Source organism: Pezoporus flaviventris, unplaced genomic scaffold, assembly GCF_033815535.1.
Source record: "Pezoporus flaviventris isolate CSIRO_AGI_PZ_B2104156 unplaced genomic scaffold, CSIRO_AGI_Pfla_v1 ptg000031l, whole genome shotgun sequence".
In the NCBI taxonomy this organism is placed as follows: domain Eukaryota; kingdom Metazoa; phylum Chordata; class Aves; order Psittaciformes; family Psittacidae; genus Pezoporus; species Pezoporus flaviventris.
Genome location: NW_026892579.1, coordinates 43,096,189 through 43,117,470, shown reverse-complemented (window position 1 = coordinate 43,117,470; position 21,282 = coordinate 43,096,189). Strand labels below are relative to the sequence as shown.

Here is a 21,282-nt window from a genome sequence, read left to right as displayed (position 1 = left end):
GGTTAAATTCACTCTGAGTTGACAGGCATCTCCAGTCACTTTTGATATTTTAGGTGACAATCTGCAGGCAGTCACTGAAATTTCTATGTACCACTAGAGGAGTTACTAGAGAAAAAGCAGCTAAAAAAAAAAAAACAAACCAACAAAACAAAACATCCAAATGAGACTACAGTAACTACATGTGAACAAATTCAACAGCAGCACAAGAGGCATTAAGTACTTCAACCTTTCCCGCTTAATGAAAAAGCTTTTCCTGAAGATTTACGACTCATTTGACACTAGTATGTTACTTTCCTATGAACTCAGTACTGTAGAATTCTTTGTACAAGATCAATTTTAGAAACTTAAGACACTTCACTTTGAGAACTCTAGTATCACAGAAACAAAAAGCAGTTATTAATCTAGATTTAAGATAACCAAGAGCTTTGAATATACACTTCAGAATTTTTTTTTCCCATCAATAACTTTAAAAGGACTTTAAGACCTCCATCCTGCATTAAAAATAGTACACAGCTAGTTAAGTAATTTTAACATATATACTGCAAAGAAACTAGTCTTCTTCTAAATTTAACTATACTTGTTTTTTCAGTAAATCAAAAAGCTATGCAAAGAATGATTCCGCAAATTAGTCCTCAAAGCAAGGCAAAAGAGCAAAAGAAGAGATAAACTATTTAATCTTTGACTTGTTTTATTTTATCAAGACAACAGCTAACAGTATCAACAATGCTGAACACTCTGTTCAGCATGCAAGAAGTAGATTTAATTTTAATCTTTTTCTGACTACTGCTACTCAGACAGGATGGGATTTTTGTATTTGCAGGGTAGAACATTTATTAAGCCTTGTTTCAAGTATGGCACATCAGAACGTTCTGAACAGCTGGTTAGGAAGATAGCCAAGATGCAAGAAAGATGTCTGAGCCTCCTTTTCAAGGGCAGCCAACTCTTGTACTGTGGGTGCCAGAATATCCACATGGCCTTTATACAGTCCACCTGCCAAAAGAGACCCAATCTGAATGATGTTTTCAAAGCAGTTTTTCAGCAGAATAATGCTTAACCATAGTAATTCAGAAAGTTAAAGTAACTTTGTTAAAAAACTCCCCCCCCTCAAACAGAACAAAGCAAAACCAGAGGCACACAAGCACTTTAGTCACTTGCAACCCATAGACTGCATGTGACAAATGCAGAAGACAAAGACCTAGCAAGTTTTTTTTAATCTATCATTCTGTAGTTACACAGCAGACAACTATGAAACTGAGCATTGCATAGCAAGGTAACCCAGAAGCAGTTAATTCCTTACCACCCAGAGCTCTTTTCTGCCCATATGTAACTTTCCCATCAAAATCATCGACTGGTACTTTTATGTCCGGTTCAACTTGGGCAATAGTGCAGTTTAAGTGTTCTTCAATCTCCCCCAGCAACTAAAAAGAAGGAAAAAAAAAGTCTTAAAGTACTGTTAATGGCTCTCATGGTCCAAGACTTCAGTCAGACTACTGTTCTGAACAGTCACATTCAAGTAGCTTCAACAGGAACTATACAACTTGAAAACAACTTGATTGCAGACACTAGAGATCCATGCATTTTTTTTTTTCCCCTCAAATGGACAAGCTCATTTCCACCTTCAGTATGTTTTTACCATACCTATAAACATTTTACATAATACCCTAATTATGTGAGTGGGGCTATAATAAAGAGCTCATAGTCCAAGCTTATTTTACCACAGATGATACATTTAATGTAGAAAGAGGGGAAGCTGCTGTGAATTTAACAGCTTTATACTTGGCATACAACTCTCAGGGAAAAATGCACTTAAGTGACACACTATTTCCAGGTTAAAGGAGCAAGTTTTAAGTCATAATTTTGCAACAAACCCTCTTAAGAAACCATCTAATGTGTAACTAACATCATTTAACTTTAGTAGCATTTGACTAGGAATAGAAAAGTTGAAAAGTCTCCAAAAGAATTGGCTGAAAATATGAAAATAAGCTTTTATAATTAAAGACATCTCTTACAGGAAGTGTTAACTTCCGAAGTTTTCAAACTTTTTCTTCAAATGGAATCAAAGGTTATAACCACTCCAAACTAGCTTTGTATTTCTACTACACAGCTAAATGAGTCTTTTAGAGGAACAGAAATGTTCTAGTTAAGCAAAACATTTACCTGCATCTCGTTGTACCATATGGTACAACCTCCTTCTTCCTTCAGTCTAGTATTATAACACCCTTTTCCACGACTACTGCACACATGATACCAAACCTACAAATAAAGGAAAACAACTTGTAAATTTTGTGAAACAGTACAATACATCCACTTTGATTAATTATAGCATGAAAAAGAATTCAGGTATCTATTTAAATTCCTTTTCATTTAAGTGAGAACCAACAAGCAATTTTCCAATGCAGGATATTAAAGTCAGATTATCAGCTGTGGACAGCACTTCAATAAACAACCTGTGTTCAATTATTACCTTTTCTTTCTCTTTTGCCACAAGGGAGATTGCCAAACCCATCCTGAAATATTAAGGAAGAATGGAGAAAGAAAAATTATTTCACTAAATGCTGCCAACTTCTGAACCAACAAACGATAATAATAAATCAAGAAAACGTGGCAACTACTCTAAACACATACATACCTCTCAGCTCTGCCTACTCTCCCAATTCGATGAACGTAGTTCTGTTTTTCATCAGGGAGTGTGACGTTGATAACTGTGTAAGATACAATCCACAGAGAATAAAAGATTTTTAGAAAAATATTCAGACAATACTTATAAAATATTGTCACAGAACAGACACCTAAAATAGTATGATTTTGATTGCTGCAATTCCTCTCAGATCACAAAATGCGTGCATGGGCTATTACAGCCATTACCTATAGTATCTATGTTTCAGGCTTCCACTATAAAACTGCTTTCTCCGTAATTACTTTTTGACAAGAATGTAAAAACAAACGAAGAATCCCCAATACCACAAATCATCAGGTATTTGAGAAGGTCTGGTGAACAATCAAAGTTGTCTGGTTCAAGCCTTTAACATCTGTAAATTTTTACAAATGAAGCTGTAAGTCATATACCTATTTCAACCAGTGCTCAGGATGGCTAATATACTGAAGCTGTACACAATTCAATAGCGTAGTTTAAAAGTTAGGTCTTACCATATGGAACACCATGAATATCAATTCCTCTAGCAGCAACATCTGTGCAGATCAAGAAACGGACATCTCCTCTCTATTAAAACAGATGTAAAGAAGTGTTGTGCTAAATAAACCAAATAAAATCCCAGGGCAAAGAAACAGCAGTCCTTCACATTTGATTCACCTTGAAGCATCTCTGTATATTTAGGGACATTTCACATAAAGCTCTTCCACAGTGCAACAGTGCTTCTGAACATTAATACCCAAGTTAATTTACATCTTGATTTTTTTCCCGAACAACATAAGGCAAGTATAAATCCATGAATGGCTTAAAACCAAACTGTCTAATACTTAGGTAACTTTTAAATATTCAAGATCCTAAGACTTTAAAAACCAATGTAATCTGCTACAGAGCTTAAATTTAGGTTTTTTTTTGAAAGTAAGACCACCCCTCCTCTCCATGAATGTTCAGTGGTCATGCTGACCAGCAGTATAAATTTCCACCTACAGAAATGCCACCTCACAATTTAATTTAAATGGAGAACTAGCAACAAAAAGTAACATATGATTTCAGGTATCAGGAAATGAGGGAAATGTCTTCAACAATCTGCTGCATTACCTTAAATCTTTCCAGGTTTTGCTTTCTTTCTTGAGGTTTTCTGTCACCATGCAGACAGACACATGAGAACTGATGTCCCTTCCTATCAGGGCCTGAAAGAGTTGCTATGCATTAATAGCATCATACAAATGATTATGACATTATTATGACACATCCCTACACGGAACTGGAAAAAAAAGAAGTATGTTATGGGAAAAAGGTTTCAACGCAGGGATTTCACTGAATTTATTAGCAATTAACATAAACTTCTAGTTACTGACACAGGCATTAAGGAAAAGCAAAATAATTAAAACAAGCACCTTTCCTTCCACCCTCTCAAGAGAAGGTCTGTGCAAGTATGTCTCACTTCTTCCTAGTCTAAACTTCCCTTGGTTCTCCAAATGTGTCTACACCCTTCTCACATGCTCCCTTTCAGTGTCCCCTTGTGCTTTCTCTCACATTTCTTTTGTGTCTCCTTATACGTACTGTCATACACAGACCTTTCTGTGTCCCCTGCCCCTAGCAACAACCCTCCTCCCACAAAGGGCTCCCCCGCAGCTTCCCAATACAAACCCCTGACTTTTATGCCCAGTATGACAAAAAACTTGAGCATAATTTTACTTGTGTTGTGTCCAAATAGTGGTGACCTCTATCATGATTTTGGCTTTGGGATAAACAGGAAAGTAAGCAGAATAAGGTTTTTTGGCAGGGGGGGAGGTCTTACCTCCACCCTGTTGGATAAAGTACTGCTCCATATTATCACAATCTATTTTAGTCCTGCAGAAAATAATGGCTTGGTCCATCTTGTGTTCTTTAATTGCCCGAACAGTGTATTCTCCTTTTAGGATTTTAATAGCTTCAGACCACATTTCTAAGCAAAAGTAAAAAAGTTATTTCATTTAAATTGTTTAAAAATATGATGAGCCTTTGCATACATTTAAGTTTCCTCTAGCCTTTTAGTAAACAAACATTTATTAGCAGAGCAAGTGAGCTAAACCTACAGTTTTTTTTCTTCCATCATGCTCTCCCTCATCCAATGTAATGTACTATAATACAGAAAGACCAAAACCACCCAGAAGTTTCAGGTTACTTGCACACACCAAACAAGCACTTGTTTACATACCTGCAAAATATAGAGTCAAGTCCTTTTCTATCTCCCCCCTTACTCCCTCCCAATTACAAAAACATTTCAAAACTACAGAAATGTAGTAATAAAAACTTGGAGGAACTTGACTCAAGGCTGCTATCTACTGTAATTTAGCTTTACTTTGTAACATTTACAAATTATTATTTGACAAGCTAGTACTTCACTAGTGTTGCTGATTACCTGGAGTGTTAGCACCAGGTCGTGTATTGTCTTTTGCATGTACTTCATCAGTCTAGGAAAAAAAACAAAACAAATAAACCTCTGAAGTCATTGGTCCATACTTCACAGAGGAAATACCTGATGCCATTAATTTGTAATTAGCAAGAAATTAAATCAAAAGTAACCTTAGCATCCTGTTCTTCCACCAGACAAGCTAATCTGCCTTTAGCTAGCAAAAAATTTTGAGTTTAAGCACATGAAACTTGATCACAACAAAAAAGGACAAAATTATTTATACAGACTCTGGACACAAACCACTTTTAACCGATGTGATAAACTAAAAAAAAACCCACCACAGAACCACAAAACAGTGTACTATAAATATAGCTAAATCATACACACAGTTGTTCCCTATCTTCTTCCCTAAGCTAGGCTGATTTGGATATAAACCTAAACCCCATGAGAAATAAATTCACGTTAAGATTTAATGAAATGGCTCTAACAAACCTAACAAAGGGAATTTCCAGAGATAACAAGGTGCTAAGAAAACCCACTTACTAAACTGTGTAAGAGTTCCTAAGAATGAAAACACAGTCCCACATTATTCAGAACTAAAGATGTAAACTACCACCACCTCACATGAATAGGTGTCAGGTTAATTTAGAACTAGTCTCAACTGTAGTCCGAGATGAAATCCATCCCCCTAAAAAATTGCTCATCTCACGTAAGTTAGAGACAGAACTACTTTACAGAATTATCTGTTGGAAGGTTTACTTCCCCTGCTCAATCAGGAAAGACAGGTATTAACTACAGTTAGGCCACAGACCATTACTGCAAAATGAGTTAAAAAGTAGTGTGGTGCCATTCTTCTCTAATAAAAATCAGAATGTTGCTCTATCAAGATCTTCTTGGCTCATGTTTGTAAGACCAAGCTGTTCATAAACAGTGTTACAACACCACCAACATTATGATGCTGACTGTCATGGAACAAACCATTTCAGACACATCAAGCTGTTTCAACAGCTGGCAAAGATCATACAACATCAGACCCCAACAGAAGTGATTTTCACATACAGACCACTTACTCTAATATGATTTTTGCCAAGTCTTTCCCAGAGTTTGTCAGCTTTTGGATTTACAGGCACAACTACATGGTGTACAGTTTCAGGGACAGAATCTTCTCCTTTCAAATCAACCCAGGTGGGAAAATGCATGATTTTTTCAGATAGTTTTTTCACATCAAAAGAGTGTAGTGTGGCAGAGCACACAATCACCTGAGAAGAAAAAAAGCCAGATGGACAAATATCAGATTCTCTCAGCAAAAAAAAAAAGTGACAGCAGAACTGAAGAATGTTATATAATTAAATAGCACCAAAAAAAAAAAAAAAAAGAGTCCCTGACTTCCTTTCTTCATCACAGGAACCACCCAGCTACAAAAGCCAAGACAAAATAAATTACTTACCTATTCTCTTACAAAAATCCAATTATTTAAGAGGAAGCCAGCTGAATTACTTACGAGCTGATAAATCAAGATTTTTCAGATGTGTTTACATCTAAATAGCTCAAATACTGCTAAAACACTGGGCTTTGATATCTAGAATCCTAAAAAATACATATTCACAGACAATTACCAAACCCAATGAACATGTTAGTTTTGGACAAGAGGTATAACAAACTCTACTTCAAAGAAGCATGCTCCATACCATGTAATAGTCAACAACTGAAAATACCGCAAGCCACATGAAAAAAATCTCCCCCCAAAAACCCCACCATGAAACACAAAAAATGTGGATAAATTTTATACCTGAAGTCTCTTTCCATCTGAAGTTATTTGAGGAATTTGACTGTGGATCCTGTTTATGAAATCTGAATAACCTTGGAGAAGAAGGCCATCCTACATGGGAATAAAATAGCAGAAATAAAGCTGCTATTCTTATTTCTCAGTTTTTAAACTTGGGCTAAATAAGCAATAATTTGTAATCTCAAAAATCTCTTTTAACTAGCTGGACAGGTCAATGCCTGGCTGGGATTTTATTACCAAGGAGAAAAAAAAATAAAAAAAATGGAAAAGCAAAAATGTGGAGTATTTACAAGTACAGCTGCTGTGCTTCACAAGTTAATGACCATCTGTCTCAGCAGCTTCTTCTAGCTAATATCCCAAAGCAGTTAATCCTTGTTGAATACTCAGTAGTACTATAAGAGATCAGAGAGAGAGAGAGAGGCACTCCTTTTACAGCATGTTGACTACAACATTCACTGGCTTCAAGACCTGCTGGGTAATCAAAAATGCTCATCTTAAATTTGTCCTATCAAGCTCCCTACACAGTGACAGGGACATACTTCACTACCTTGTGAATATAGACTGAAGTATATTTCTCTATCAGAAAAAGAAACTGACAGCTTTACCAGAGAAGCTACAAGGAGAAAGAATACACAGGTTACTATGGTTATAACCAGTAAGATTAACGTGGAACAGTCTGTAGGTAGCTAACTGTTATTCCACTAAAGCACCAAATGCTCTAAAACAATGTTTCACTGACTCTTTTAGGAAATGTCATATTGCATTTAAGAGGTGAACTTAATTATCACTTAGTTCTTTACGCACAGCTTCATCCAGAACCAGGAATCTAACTTGAGATAAATTAAGCTTTCCCGTTGAGACCAAGTCATCTAGTCTTCCAGGAGTTCCAACGACAATATCCACCTATGAAATACATAAGAGCATGAATTGGTCCCATAACTAGAAACATTAGATTTGTCTAAATTTAAGATGAGATAATTATCAGTATGATACCCTATTATCTATTAATCATAAATTCATAGAATCCTAAAGTAACATGGGTTAGAAACATCTCTTGAGGTCATCTGGTCTCCACTCCCACCAACACATGCAAATCAAAGATAATTTCCAAGTTGCTTTGGGTAGTTACCCAATAAAATTTTCACAATCTTCAAGTGAGCAATTTTCCAGTTGGAAGGAGAAAACTTGTATTTTGGCAGCCAGAATTACTGAAAAAAACTTAACAGTGACATGGTCTCACTTCCAAAAAGAAGTCATAACTTAAAAAAAGGATAAGCTACCTCTACAGCATGACTGAATTGATTGTACATCCCATCCTGCTGAAGCTAGACCAGTTCCTCCTATGTAGGACTGGTCTGCAGTGCACGCTGGCTCTGACAATCACAGACCAGTTTCATTCACATAAAACGTGGAGCAAAATAGGAAAACCATCTGTCTTGTCAGTTAAGGACAAATGGCAAAAAAATTACACTTTTAAAATTCTCAGCACTCAGGCTACAACAGAATTTGACCAAGCTCTGTAGGCATTTGGACTAACAATTGCCACGGAAGTGAAGCAACAGATGCTAGGTATCATAGAATGGTTAGGGTTGGAAAGGACATTTAGATCATCTAGTTCCAAACCCTCTGCCAGTTGGGCAGGGACACTTCACACTAAACCATCTCACCCAACGCTTTGTCCAACCTGGTCCTGAACACTGCCAGGGAAGGAGCATTCACAACCTCCCTGGGCAACCTATTCCAGTGCCTCACCACCCTAACAGGAAAGGATTTCCTCCTTATAGCCAATCTAAACTTCCCCTGTTTTAAGTTTTAACCCATTACCTCTTATCATTAAAGTCCCCAATGAAGAGTCCCTCACCAGCATCCCTATAGGCCCCCTTCAGATACTGGAAGGCTGCTATGAGGTCTCCACGCAGCCTTCTCTTCTCCAGGCTGAACAGCCCCAACTACCTCAGCCTGTGTTCATACGGGAGGTGCTCCAGTCCCATGATCATGCTCGTGGCCCTCCTCTGGACTTGTTCCAACAGTTCCATGTCCTTTTTACGTTGAGGACACCAGAACTGCACACAGTACTCCAAGTGATGTCTCACAAGAGCAGAGCAGAGGGGCAGGATCACCTCCTTTGACCTGCTGGTCACGCTCCTTTGATGCGGCCCAGGATACGGTTGGCTTTCTGGGCTGCAAGCCCACACTGCCAGCTCATGTTCATTTTCTTATCAACCAACACCCCCAAGTCCTTCTCCACAGGACTGCTCTGAATCTCTTCTCTGCCCAGCCTGTAGCTGTGCCTGGGATTGCTCTGACCCAGGTGTAGGACCTTGCACTTGTCATGGTTAAACTTCATGAGGTTGGCATCAGCCCACCTCATAAGCATGTTGAGATCCCTCTGGATGACATTCCTTCCTTCCAACGTATCAACTGAACTACTTGCTGAGGGTGCTTTCCATCAACTGGCATTTTCTATTTATCAGGCTTACATGAGCTAAATAATAGTAGTTGTGCTTCTTTTAACAACATAAGTTATTCTTAACCCAAAGTATTAAATGGTATGATGAAAAAATCAACTTACTCCTTGTTCCAGCACAGAGAGTTGATCTCTTGCAGCAACCCCACCAATAATCAACAGTTCCCTAAAATTACATCAATAGATTGACATTTGTCAATTTATTATATTCAAGAGCTATGATAAACATCTGCCTGAAGATCCTTGTTAGTAGCTTATGATTAACAGCTCTGAACAGTAATTTTACGAAGAACAGGGAAAAAATAAATTGGTCCCTTCATATGTAGTGTACAGTATTTTAATTCAAGAAGGAAAGTTTCGTTAACAAATTGTATTTGATTTTGATTACTTTATCACTGTTGTATTAAACTCTAATGCCTTAACCAGCTGAATCTTAAAGAATGTTTTTTTAAAAATCTGAAATGCAAGTTATTAAGTTTCCTGTATTCTTGAAAGCAGGACATCCAAATAATAGTAAACTAAATGAATCTTACAGCATAGCTTGCCCTTCCCCATCGCTACTCCCCTGCAATTCTAGTAAAAACACTCTTGCAAATTGTCTGCAGTTTTGAATATAGACAACCTTAAGTTTTATAAGCACAGTTTAAACAGAAACAACTTTAGACTGAAGCAGCTCCTAGAGAAGTCAGTTTTCAGAACTGTATCACCATCCTAATCACTGAAACATTTATCCTGCAAGCACACTAATTAAAAGCATTAAGTACAATACACCTTTGATAATCTGAGGTAATTAAAAAAAAATAAAATAGATTTGTCACACCAGAAATATGTAGTCCATAGACTAAACACACCAAAAAGCCCCTAACTAGTCTGACTTTCTGAAAAGTCAGAAGGTTAGTTGGTAGCAGATATTACTGAGGTTACCATTGGTAGCACTGCAGATGAAGGTCCACTTAGCTACAAAGTGGAACACCCCCACCCCCTACCATGAAGTCATGCTGATGGACAATACCATATACGCAATTATAAGAGATGCATTGTTACCTTAATTTGGGATTATCAACGTATTTTTTGAACTGCTTCACATTGTTCAAAGTTTGTTCTGCCAGCTCTCTTGATGGCTCTACAATCAATGCTTTTGGAGCATTTGGAAGGTTCTGTGTTTGAACCACCTGTGCATTTCCTAAGTGAAAGAACAGGCCATTAATATAAACTACATTCCTGTGCTGGAAATTTTTACTGGAAACAAACTTGGATTTTCTACTAATCATCTAACACCTCATGATTCTAAATGCTCCATTAAAAGGTGACGCTATTACTCAGTTACGAAAAGCTTCAGATTAATATTCAAAGATTACAAGCAAATCTTGCCACAATAGTGAGTATACTGGCCATGCAGAATAATTAATTTTATTGCAGAGCTTAAACATATACGTGCTTAGTTTTAATATGATACTGCCTTGTAACTGAGCTGAGCTTCTCTTTTTATCTGATGCATTTCTAAATTCAGAATGTTAGACTAATTGTGGTTTGAGATGAAGACAATCTGGAATACTTAAAAACACCCACTAATTTTGCTGCTAGTAAGATTACTGTAAGACTTTGAATGCAGTAGTAATGAAGCAAATGAAGTGACCAAGAGATACTGTGTAACACAATCTGATACAGAACCAAGGGAAGTTTAAAAATCTAACCTACCTGAGTGTTGTGACTTTACAACATTACCATCTGGAGCCTTGCAGAGACCAATATAGCCATCTTTTGGTGGAAACTTGAAATCTTCTTCACCAAAATTGAATTTCAGTTCAGCATTCTAGATTTCAACAAAGTTGTGTCATACAGATAGATTCAAGAGAGCACATGAGAAACATCTCCATAATTAATTACCCCATGAGGAACCAGCAAGTTGAGGAGGGAAAGGTGGAATTTTCTCCTATCTTACACATTCCCTTTCCCCAAGTCATCTAAAACCTACCAGACACTCTGTGTGTGGCTCTAGCTCCTAAAATTCTTCTACATAAAATTAATGCAAAATTTACAAATCCATGGAAACTCCAGAAAGACATACTACTATTCTACTGTAATATTAGACTTGAGAATGAAAGAAACTGGAATTCTGGCACTTTCAAGTTATTTGCTTATATCTGTTGAAGTACATCGAAGTTTGATACAGGCAAGTTAGCACTGGCATTAGGAACTAGTAGTCCATGCAAATTTTATACACAAATAGTTGATTACCAAAACTAAAACAATTTTCATGATCTTACACATCCGTGATATTCCTAAATTACCTTTAGTACACAGGCTGCAAAAAGCGCTTGGTTCCTTATGTGCGGTGGGATTTCAAATGCAAGGCCGAGGTCCTTCCCTGAAAGCAGGGTTAGTTTGGTCAGACTCCACCCATGTTTGCGTTTCCCTCCCTAACCCTTCCCCTAGTATAAGCATCCCAATAAAATTCTAAAGAAGAAAGTGAATAAAACTTACCATTTTTGGAAAATTTTATTTGCCCTTTATCTATGTCTAGAAAACACCCGATTGTATCATGCATAGTGAATTCCTGTAACAAAGAGAAGTTTGCGAAGATAAGACATTTTAGTGTTCACTGTATTAAGAAAACTAAGTGCTTAGACTATCAACTTTACAGTTTCCACTTCTTACTAAATGGTAATTTTTGAGAATTTCAATTTATTCCAAAAATACCACTGTATGTAGCATGCATACTTTTATTTCATTGCAAATCTTCAGTAAACTGCCCTATTTATCTTTGATATTTAAAGATTTGTTGCTGTTTTAAACTTACTCTAAATCCAAACACTTTGACAGTGATAAATTTAAGGCATTTACCTGAAGGAGCTCTGCGTTGTGGAAAAGTTCATTTATCGGGCATTTACTAGACAACGCAAATCTAAGCTTAGAGCACCAAACTCGGTAACAGGAACATGTTTTGACTATCTTAACTCTTGCAGAAGGTACTATATGCATGTTACATATACTTAAAGACTTCATTTAAATATCTTGAAATCTGTACACTGCACAACTGTGCAATAAAATCTATATTATAAAAAGTTCTAATTCAACAGCTCAGAAGTCACTACTATAAAAACCTACAATAATCATAAAAGTTCAAGTTTTACGGCATTGAGAGTTCATTAGTGCCACAAACATTTAAGTTTTGGTTGTATGATTTGTATTTATATGAATTATGCTTAAACATCTGAACTCTGACTGGCACACTACACAAAAAACACCACAGATATTCCTGGTAGACATTTTCAGAAATGTACATTTAGGTGACAGTTCTAATGACAAACCCAACTCAAGAGCCAGAAATACAGAGCATAACATCTTGAAATGAGTCAAGAAATAAAACCAAGAGATCAGTTAACTTGCAACCTGTAACATGCAGAAAAGGTTTATCTTGCAAATAAGAGTCAATATATTTGCAGTCTAGCCACAGTCGTAAGCTTCAAGCTGATAACTGATTTTGTTAGATCTGTTACTGTGTTTCTATCCCAAAATGTTCAATGTTTCATGGTATTTTTGCCCAGTGACATTCCCTTAAAAGTAAGCACTATTACAAAAGACAGTTGATTGTTACAACACAGAACCAACAGGCAAAATGCTTAGTATTTCTATCAATATGGAATTCAAGCTTACCTCACCATAGCTGTCAAATTGCTTGTTGTGAGATTTCTTACCAGTGCCACCAAAGCCAAAGCCAAATTTATCAGTGCCTGAAGACAAGACAAAGGACAAGTTTTTTATCTTCTGGTTGACAGGTTATGTTTTCTTGTCTTTGCACTGGCAACCAAAACCTCTAACACTATAAAATGTAACAAAAAAAAACCCAAGCAACAAAAAACCAAACTCAACAGCACAGTACTGAATATTTCCAGCTTTCATACGTGCTAAACAAGTATTCTTGTACCAACACATTTTCTGATTTTACCAGTTTTCAGCCACCTTCATTAAAAAAATTGAAATAAAAGGGCAACAGTTGCTTGAAACAAGAAACATTGCTGACACCTAGGCAGATCTCTCCTCTTGCAGGAAGAACATAAAAGTGTTTAAAACTCCCCAATACCGGTGTCCTTCCTCAGGAGTCCATCCTCTGCAACACCAGAGCAGGACTTTAACCATTCCATGTGAATATAAAAACTGTCTACAGGATTCTTCCTCTGAAGGAAACTCACCCAAATCAAGCGAAGCCTGCATAGTTGACCAACCAACCCTGCACAAGCCTTGGTCATGACAAGAAACCTCATAGTAGTACTTCCCTTTAAAAGAGAAAGAAAAAAACTGAAAATACCTAAATTTCAATTCAGTTTCAAGTTGGTTCAGTTTGGCTTCTTCCAAGATTACACAAGCCTACATTTCCACCCCTTCTAAAAGTGCCATAAAATCCCCTATTGTGTGAGTGTGAAAAGATTCTCTATGTACCTATGTATGTAATGAAGAAACAGATTATCAAAGAGCAGGCAATAAAAAAAGTACATGCTGAGAGGAGAGGTAGTGTGTGAAAGGCTCCAAAGGAGTGATAAGCTAGAGAGACCAGTTCTACTGAATCCACAAGAACTGATAAACTCAGAACATCAGTGGTCTGCCAAACCAGAACAAGATCATGATCATGCACTATAGCATCAAAAACTAGCTGTGTAACTTGAACCGCATCCAACTGTCTTCTACATACAGACAGACTACAGGATTACCTGCACACCAGATCAAATGAGGCTGCTTGAGAGTCTTTCTGAACACCCATCGAGAACTACTGGAGTATCAGTATGACTCTACTTCCAAGTAAATAGTTAGGGTTGGCCTCTCAACTGTTGTTCCAACCCTATAACCATGACATTTGTGCATGCAGGTGTCTGAGAAGTGTGCAAGGAAACAACTGAAAGTACTGTATGAGTAGTTATTTTCCTATTAGTAACATTTTAATAAAATGCATTCTAATAAATATTAGTTATGATTGTCTCCTCTAGCTCAATCCCATATCAGGAAAAAGGTAATTTACAAAACAAGGTGTGTATTTGTCATCCCAAAGTCTCCTGCCACCAATACACTGAGTAATGGCATATTTGCTCAGATGGATATTACGTTTTATATGCAACCACCTACATTTACAACAGATGAAATGTAGGTTGTATCAGCTGAAACTTCTAGAAGAGTCTCCAAAATACATAATTTTATACCTACCTTTAGTCACACCTCTAGTTGCCCTGCATCCATGCCATTCTTTTATCTCTCTGCTTTGACAACACAGACCATCTGATCCAATTGCTGAAAATTACAAAACAGTTTCAGTTAAAGAAATTCTAACTGCTTTTAAAAGAAATTTTCATGTATTGTTCTAGTTTATTTTCCCATCAAATAAACATTACCAAGTGAACATTGAGACAACTCACCAAAAGCTGATCCTCTATCATATGGGTTCATTTGCCATTTATTGAGCACTAAGTTTGGAAAACAAAAAAAAACAAAACCAAAAACTTATTAATGCATTAAACCAACAAGCTAAGAATGGAATACTCAAATCTGAAGTTCACATTGGCTCTAAAGTGTTTGGCTTATTTTTCTGGGGACACATCTTTGTTTAAATGAGGTGAAAATGAATGCTTACAGCTTGAAGGAGAGACACAGATGCAAAATGCAAAGGTGTTCCATGAATGTTGAGCACAGATTAAGTTATTTAAAACTACTACTGGAAATTAAAACATTTAAGAAATAAATCAGAGTTCTACATAATCACAACCAAATCCAGCTAGAAAATACCCAAGACTACATTAAGAGCAATAAATCCAACATGTATTTGCTATTTCTGTTTCAATTTTACATTAACGTATTTTCATTTAATATGTCACTAATGAAGAGCTAAGACACACACACATACACACAAAGTTTCTGACTTTATTTTTCATATGCCAAATATTATGTTGCAATGAAACCTACAGGTTCCACAATATAAAGATTTTTTTTTTTTAATACTAGATACCATTTCAATTAGGATTACTAAGGAAGCTTCTTTTGATGCAGCCCAGGATACAGTTGACTTTCTGGGCTGCGAGCGTGCACTGCTGGCTCATGTTAAGTTTCTCATCAACCAACAACCCCAAGTCCTTGTCCACAGGGTCCCGTTTCTTTCTGTGACTCCACCAGGAAATTTACATTTGCTGTTTTAAAGTCGGGGTGATGATATTCTATTTAAATTATGCCAAATTACAGAAAAAATACTTACTAATGGCAAGTTAGGTTAACTTTAATTTAAGAGGCAATAGAATTGACATGAAATAACAGTGCTCCAAACTTGAGGAGTGTGACATATGAAAACTTACCTGCCCCACCAGTTTTAATAGTTGCTTTCCCTTTCTTGCCTTCCATCTGGTCCTTCAGTGTTTCATAAACAATCTGGATAACTGGAATGCTAAAAGCCTAAAATTGAAAACTATTTTGATTCCACAATTTTTATGGACATTTAAAGATATACAGTCAGCCTAGTTTTCAAGTACAATACTCATAGCCAGAAACACTTTAAAACATGCCTACACGTTTGTAAAGACTATTAATACTGCTTAAATACGTAAACACATATATGCGTGTTCTCCTTGTATTTACACATGCACAAACATACCACCTCTCACCACTTAAAAGATTTTCTGCTAATTTAAACTTGATTACTTACACCAGTTTTTCCACTCCCTGTTTCAGCAGCCTATAGAAAGAAAATATTAAGAGTTTAACCAGAGTTGCAACTTGGACTAGAAGGACTGTTCTACAGTTTTATTTCAGTAAACTAAGTTTACTGTTACTTTGGCATAATATAGAAAATGTCAGAGAGTAATGTTACTGCTTCACACTAATTAGAGGTGAATATTAAATACAGAAAACCTTTACAATACACTTCAAAAATTTTTAAAAAAGGCTACCAGAGTCCACCAGAAAAACTATCTATGTATGCCTGATTGCTAGAAGTACTACAGAAGATTATAGGAACTGCTATTTGGTTATGGAATCAAGAACATGGAGATCTACCAAAGATATGATTAACAAAGAATACTAATCTGCCATTTTCAAGGTTATCAATAATGGTGCATTTGTTTAGGCAGTATCACTGCCTAAACAAATGCAGTTCCATGCAAATCTATGCCAGATATTTACAACAAAAAGGAGAGCAGATTAAATCAAATTGCTTTCATTCATGCGGCCATGCCTGTCAAGTAGTCAAAAAATAAAGCCTAAAAATAATAAATCCCATCTGCAAGAACAGTTAGAAACACATCAGGAACCCAAAGAGGTTTTTAGCTAAAAAGATAAATATACTTTCTACGGAAGCAGGACAGTAAATCTAGACTAACTATGGACCTTTCTGGAAAGAAGGGAATTGACTGCACAAATAAGTGAAACACACAGGCTTTCTAGGAATAGGGCTATCCCACGTACATACCATAAGTACATCACCACCTCCCAAGATCAGTGGGATGGATTCTGCCTGGATATCTGTAGGAAGACTGCAGGAAAGAACACATTAACACAATTGATGTTACCAGTAGAGAAAGGATTTTTTGCTTATATAGGCACTCACCATGGTCATCTACAAGATGGAAATTAACAGGTAAATGTTATTCTTCCTGGCTTGCAGCTAAGGAAGTGAAATAGATTCCATTTAGAAGGAGAGGTACTCTGACAGGAGGTGACTAGTGTATGCAGTGGATTCAGCCACACCTCAAGAAGGCTACATCTCACATCACTAAGCTTCCCTTTTAAAGCCACTTACACAGTCTTCATTTACAAAATTCCTATTCAGAACTGGAAAACTACACAAACTAAGATTTGCATACTGATAAAATTCTGAATGACAATTCAAAAGAAGCTCTGAAGTCAAATGTTAGACAAACCAGTAACTAAAACCAGGAAGAATTACTTTTGTAGAAGACTGACACCAAGCATCAACTTGGAAAAACACAAATTCAGGCCACACTCTTGAAAACATTTACAAAACTAGCATCAATTATATCATAACATTTCATCCAGTAATCCCACAATACATAATAAACATAATAAACAAACTAGAAGCACAGAGGCAGAAGCAGAGGCTTTTACCAAACAAATGACACTGATGTATAAGCAGTCATGCTTTGCTTTGCCAAGTTTAAATGTTACCACTGCAGTCACAATTTGTGTTCTTCAGCCATTCACACTAAAAAAGTTCACAAGATGCAATGACAGTTAAACACTCATCTGCTTTGTTTAATGTGACAGCAGAGCTATTTTAAGAAGCATGTCATATTACACTGAAAAGCAAATTAGATTTTGCAAGGCCCAAATGCATTTCTACTTACAGCCAGTCCATCTCCTCCACTGCTTGAGCTATCTCAGGCATAACACCCATTTCTGTAGGACAAGAAAAAAGGAACAAGCAGTGCTATTTACCTCAACATAGCCTAAAAGATTTCCAAGTGTCACGAGTTCCAACTACAGGCAAAAATAATAAAAAACCCCAACCAACCACAAAACTTCAGCATATGCAACCTTCTCTATAGAACTTCAAATGATAGACAAGAAACATTATTCTTTCCCCACATACAGTTTTGACAGCTCTCCCCATTTATAGCAGAGTTAAGTCAGGCATATACTCAGCACACGGACAGGTGCTGACAAAGCAGCAAAGCAAACACACCAGAACCGAGTACCATTTCAAGGGCACGGTACTTATCTTTGCACATTTAAGGAAACTGCCTACGCAGACAACAGAGAAGACTTCGTTAATCACAAATATCCTGTCTCCATTGCTGAGATGCAGTTAAGAAAAAAAAACACCCCCCCTAAAAAACCAACCCCTGCCCCCCCCCCAAAAAAAAGGAAAAAAAAAGGAAAAACTGTACCGTATAAGGACTGAAATTTTAGATGATCGATTTTTTTTTTTTTACTGTATCTTGCCTTACACACAGCACATATATTAACTACACAACGCTTTGATTTTGAAAGATTTTTTTTCCTTAGATCCCCCTCTTCTGGCAAACCCGTATTAAGATCTGATGGTCAGATCTCAGACACAAGTTAAATATGAAGCCACAGAATAATAATGTTTGCATGTTGATAAACAAAATCTATTTATTTAAAAACTAAATACTCTTGCAATAAGGGCAATCCTTACCAACCCAAACGATTATACCATCAAAACAAGAATTTAACTGCTAGTTATCTTTTCAGATGCATAGTTACTTTAAGTCAATTTAAATACAAGTATGCACCTTTCTTTGCAGAAAGCTTTTACACACTGCCGCATTCTGAATTTCACATATACAGAAAGATCTACTGAGACATATGGATTCATGCAGTCAAAAATTGTTCCTCCATTTGCTATAACACATATAAGAAACATGTTTTATTTCTAACATGATTTCAGAAAGCTTTAATATTTTCAAATATTAGACTATACTCCTACAAAACTGTATAATCCACATAAGCAAAATGTACTGCAATAGCAATAAAAAGGAGCTATTGATTGCAAATTATACTTAAATCCCTACATTATTTTTCCCCCATTTTTAATATTCTTCCAGCTCACATAGTGCAATTCACTTTTTTTTTTTGGCTTTGATCAAACAATGGCACTGAACTCAGTTAAAAGAAACAAATTAAAAACCTCACATACATTAAAACTTTACAGTACTCTAATGTTGAGTGGTTGTCCACGTCTGAATAAATGTGCGGAGAGGCGGGAAACAGTTATGTTCCCACCTTTAACATTAAGGTTTTAGATTGCAGTTTATATTGCTACTTCTATAAAATTCAGGTATTAGCTAGTTATGATGCTCCTCCTGTTCTAGGAACCAGTAAGCCTGAGGAGCAAGTCTAACATTTCTGCAATTTGCAAACGCATGCACACACATATACTAAAACCCGCAAACCGATCGGATAACTGCTTCGGAAGGCCTGCAAAAGCACGAAGAGCAGGGAAGATCACCCTCATCTCCCCACTTTCGACCTTAAGCCTGCTACGTGGTAAGTCACACCATTGCGGGTCCACACCGGGGCAGGCCCGAGGAGCTGCGTGCTGCGCTGAAAGGGTCCGTCCAGCGCGGCAGGATCCGGAGTCGCCAGCCTCGAAAGGCGCCGGCACGTCCAGAACCGAGAGGGCTCTCTCTGTGCTTTGCTGCCGGCGGCAGAGCCGACACCCCCCCCTCCGCCCCGGCACCACGTACCCGAAAACGCCGCCATCTTCGCACAACCACAAACACCACAACCGACAGGACGCAAGCGCCGAGCGCGTCCGCGGCTTTATGGCGCCGGGCGGGAGGAAAAGGCAGCGCTCCGCCCGTTCCGCCCCTTTGTGCGCCCTTCGGCATAGGCTACACAATACAGCGAGGGCAGAATCGAAGGAGGAATTACTTGTGTTACGTTTCCGGGTTTTTAGGGTCCACTCTGGTCACCCGCTCACGATTTTATCAGTTTTCTAAAAGCCCGGTGTATTTTTCTCCCCTGCAAATCAAAGCTTGACCATGACCTTATGATCTTACTGGTCTTTTCCAAACCAGTTGATTCTGTGAGTCTATGTCTGTGGTGCTGGGCCTCGTAGCTGTGGCTTCAGGCAGTGAAGTCATGAAAGGTAGTCGAGTTTGCACCCAGGGTAACTTATTGTGAAATACGAACTCACACCTCTAAACGAGATAACAAGGTTTTATTGAGGGATAAAGTCAATAAAGCAAAAGCAACTGCGCGGGGCGCATGACTGTAGCCAGGGGCACAAGTGATTAGTATTTGTTACAGGTTTATATACTTTCACTATTACATTAGTTACATACATATTCATAATCCCTGCATATAGGCGGGGGATATTATAACTAGCTCCAAGAATTTATTATCATAAGTCTCCTCCTCTTGGCGTCTGCGCACTTCTCTGAGGTGATTGTGGGCAGGGGTTTTGAGGATGAAGTAAGCAGCCTTCCTCTTGTGAGTAGGGGTCTTCAAGGTGAAGTAAGCAGTCTTCCTCACAGTGTACTTTTCACCTTTGGCACAGTTGGACGCCCCAGTAATCACACAACCAGCTATATCTGTAATTATTCTGATAACTAGCAAAGATTTAAAACAGCGTGACCTTCCTGCAAAATTGATTGCAGGATGGGCAGACAAGGAGTATCCCAAGCTAGCAGATGTTTGGGAGGCTCTGTCTCTAAACTAAGTGATAATGAGAAGGATGGTATGAAATTCATGTTTAGTGGGACCACTAAATCCTGTTATCTCACCACAGACTTACAACACAAACATTGTTCTTTAAAATTAAAGATACTTTAGAAGACTAGAGTGAAACAATTAGCTCATGTTTAGTGGGGCCACTACATTCCACAGACTTACAACATAAACACTGTTCTCTTTCTAGAACCTAAGTTAAGCTAAAAAGTACTTTAACTATGTTTTCCGGGCACTAGCTTTCCTTATATCAAGCCCCCCCCCCCCCCCCCCCCCCCCCTTACCTTTACAAATTTTTTTGCTATGTGACTCTGCTTTGATCAAGAGATCTGAACCTTTTTAACTTGTCTAGTCTTGTGTCTTTAGTGAGTTTTGTTTCTGTTATTGTAAACTGGTACAGTTATATCCAGATAACCACACCTAAGATTTGCAAAAGCCAATACATTTATGTGTTTATCACACGTTTTAAACACAAAATGTGTGTTTGCACTGGGGAAGCTCATGGATCCTAAGTAAGATTACAAAGCACATGCAGGAGAACAGCGATCAGGCCCAGTCAGCATGGGTTCATGAAGGGCAGGTCCTGTTTGACCAGCCTGATCTCCTTTTATGACGACGTGTCTGGTTGATGAGGGACAGACTGTGTAACGCTCTACCACAGCTTTCTCCTGGAGAAACTGGCTGCTCGTGATGTGGAGAGGTATATTCTTTGCTGGATTGGATACTACTGGCTGTCACATCTTGTTGGTGACTGGTCACTAGCGGTGTCCCTCGGGGCTCAGTATTAGGGCTAGTGT

General features: G+C 37.6%; 1 protein-coding gene across 2 annotated transcripts; it reads right to left on the bottom strand.

The window, feature by feature from the left end:
• Window positions 1–645: 645 nt before the first annotated feature.
• On the bottom strand, window positions 646–19,861 carry DDX1 (DEAD-box helicase 1). Of its 2 annotated transcripts, none has more exons than XM_061460845.1 (26): window positions 19,688–19,861; window positions 17,635–17,686; window positions 16,740–16,803; window positions 15,978–16,007; window positions 15,631–15,727; window positions 14,704–14,751; window positions 14,495–14,578; window positions 13,492–13,575; window positions 12,956–13,032; window positions 11,783–11,855; window positions 11,590–11,666; window positions 10,997–11,111; window positions 10,343–10,481; window positions 9,404–9,464; window positions 7,636–7,734; window positions 6,835–6,924; window positions 6,116–6,304; window positions 5,052–5,103; window positions 4,449–4,595; window positions 3,746–3,837; window positions 3,148–3,220; window positions 2,630–2,702; window positions 2,465–2,507; window positions 2,158–2,253; window positions 1,298–1,418; window positions 646–990 (listed from the first exon to the last, which is right to left on the bottom strand). In XM_061460845.1, exons 2-26 carry the CDS (start codon window positions 17,682–17,684, stop codon window positions 860–862), a joined length of 2,205 nt encoding a protein of 734 aa, XP_061316829.1. In that variant the 5' UTR covers window positions 17,685–17,686; window positions 19,688–19,861; the 3' UTR covers window positions 646–859. The 2 variants fall into 2 exon arrangements, with proteins under 2 accessions (XP_061316829.1, XP_061316828.1); XM_061460844.1 differs by lacking the exon at window positions 19,688–19,861 and adding an exon at window positions 19,501–19,636.
• Window positions 19,862–21,282: the final 1,421 nt, after the last annotated feature.

What these genes read in the sequence shown, in the direction of transcription:
- DDX1 (XM_061460844.1), bottom strand. An exon ending in GTGGAGGAGATGGACTGGCT is followed by an intron (nt 16,804 to 17,634) that starts GTAAGTAGAAAT and finishes TCTTTCCTGCAG; the next exon opens with TCTTCCTACAGATATCCAGG. An exon ending in GAGGTGGTGATGTACTTATG is followed by an intron (nt 16,008 to 16,739) that starts GTATGTACGTGG and finishes TTCTTTCTATAG; the next exon opens with GCTGCTGAAACAGGGAGTGG.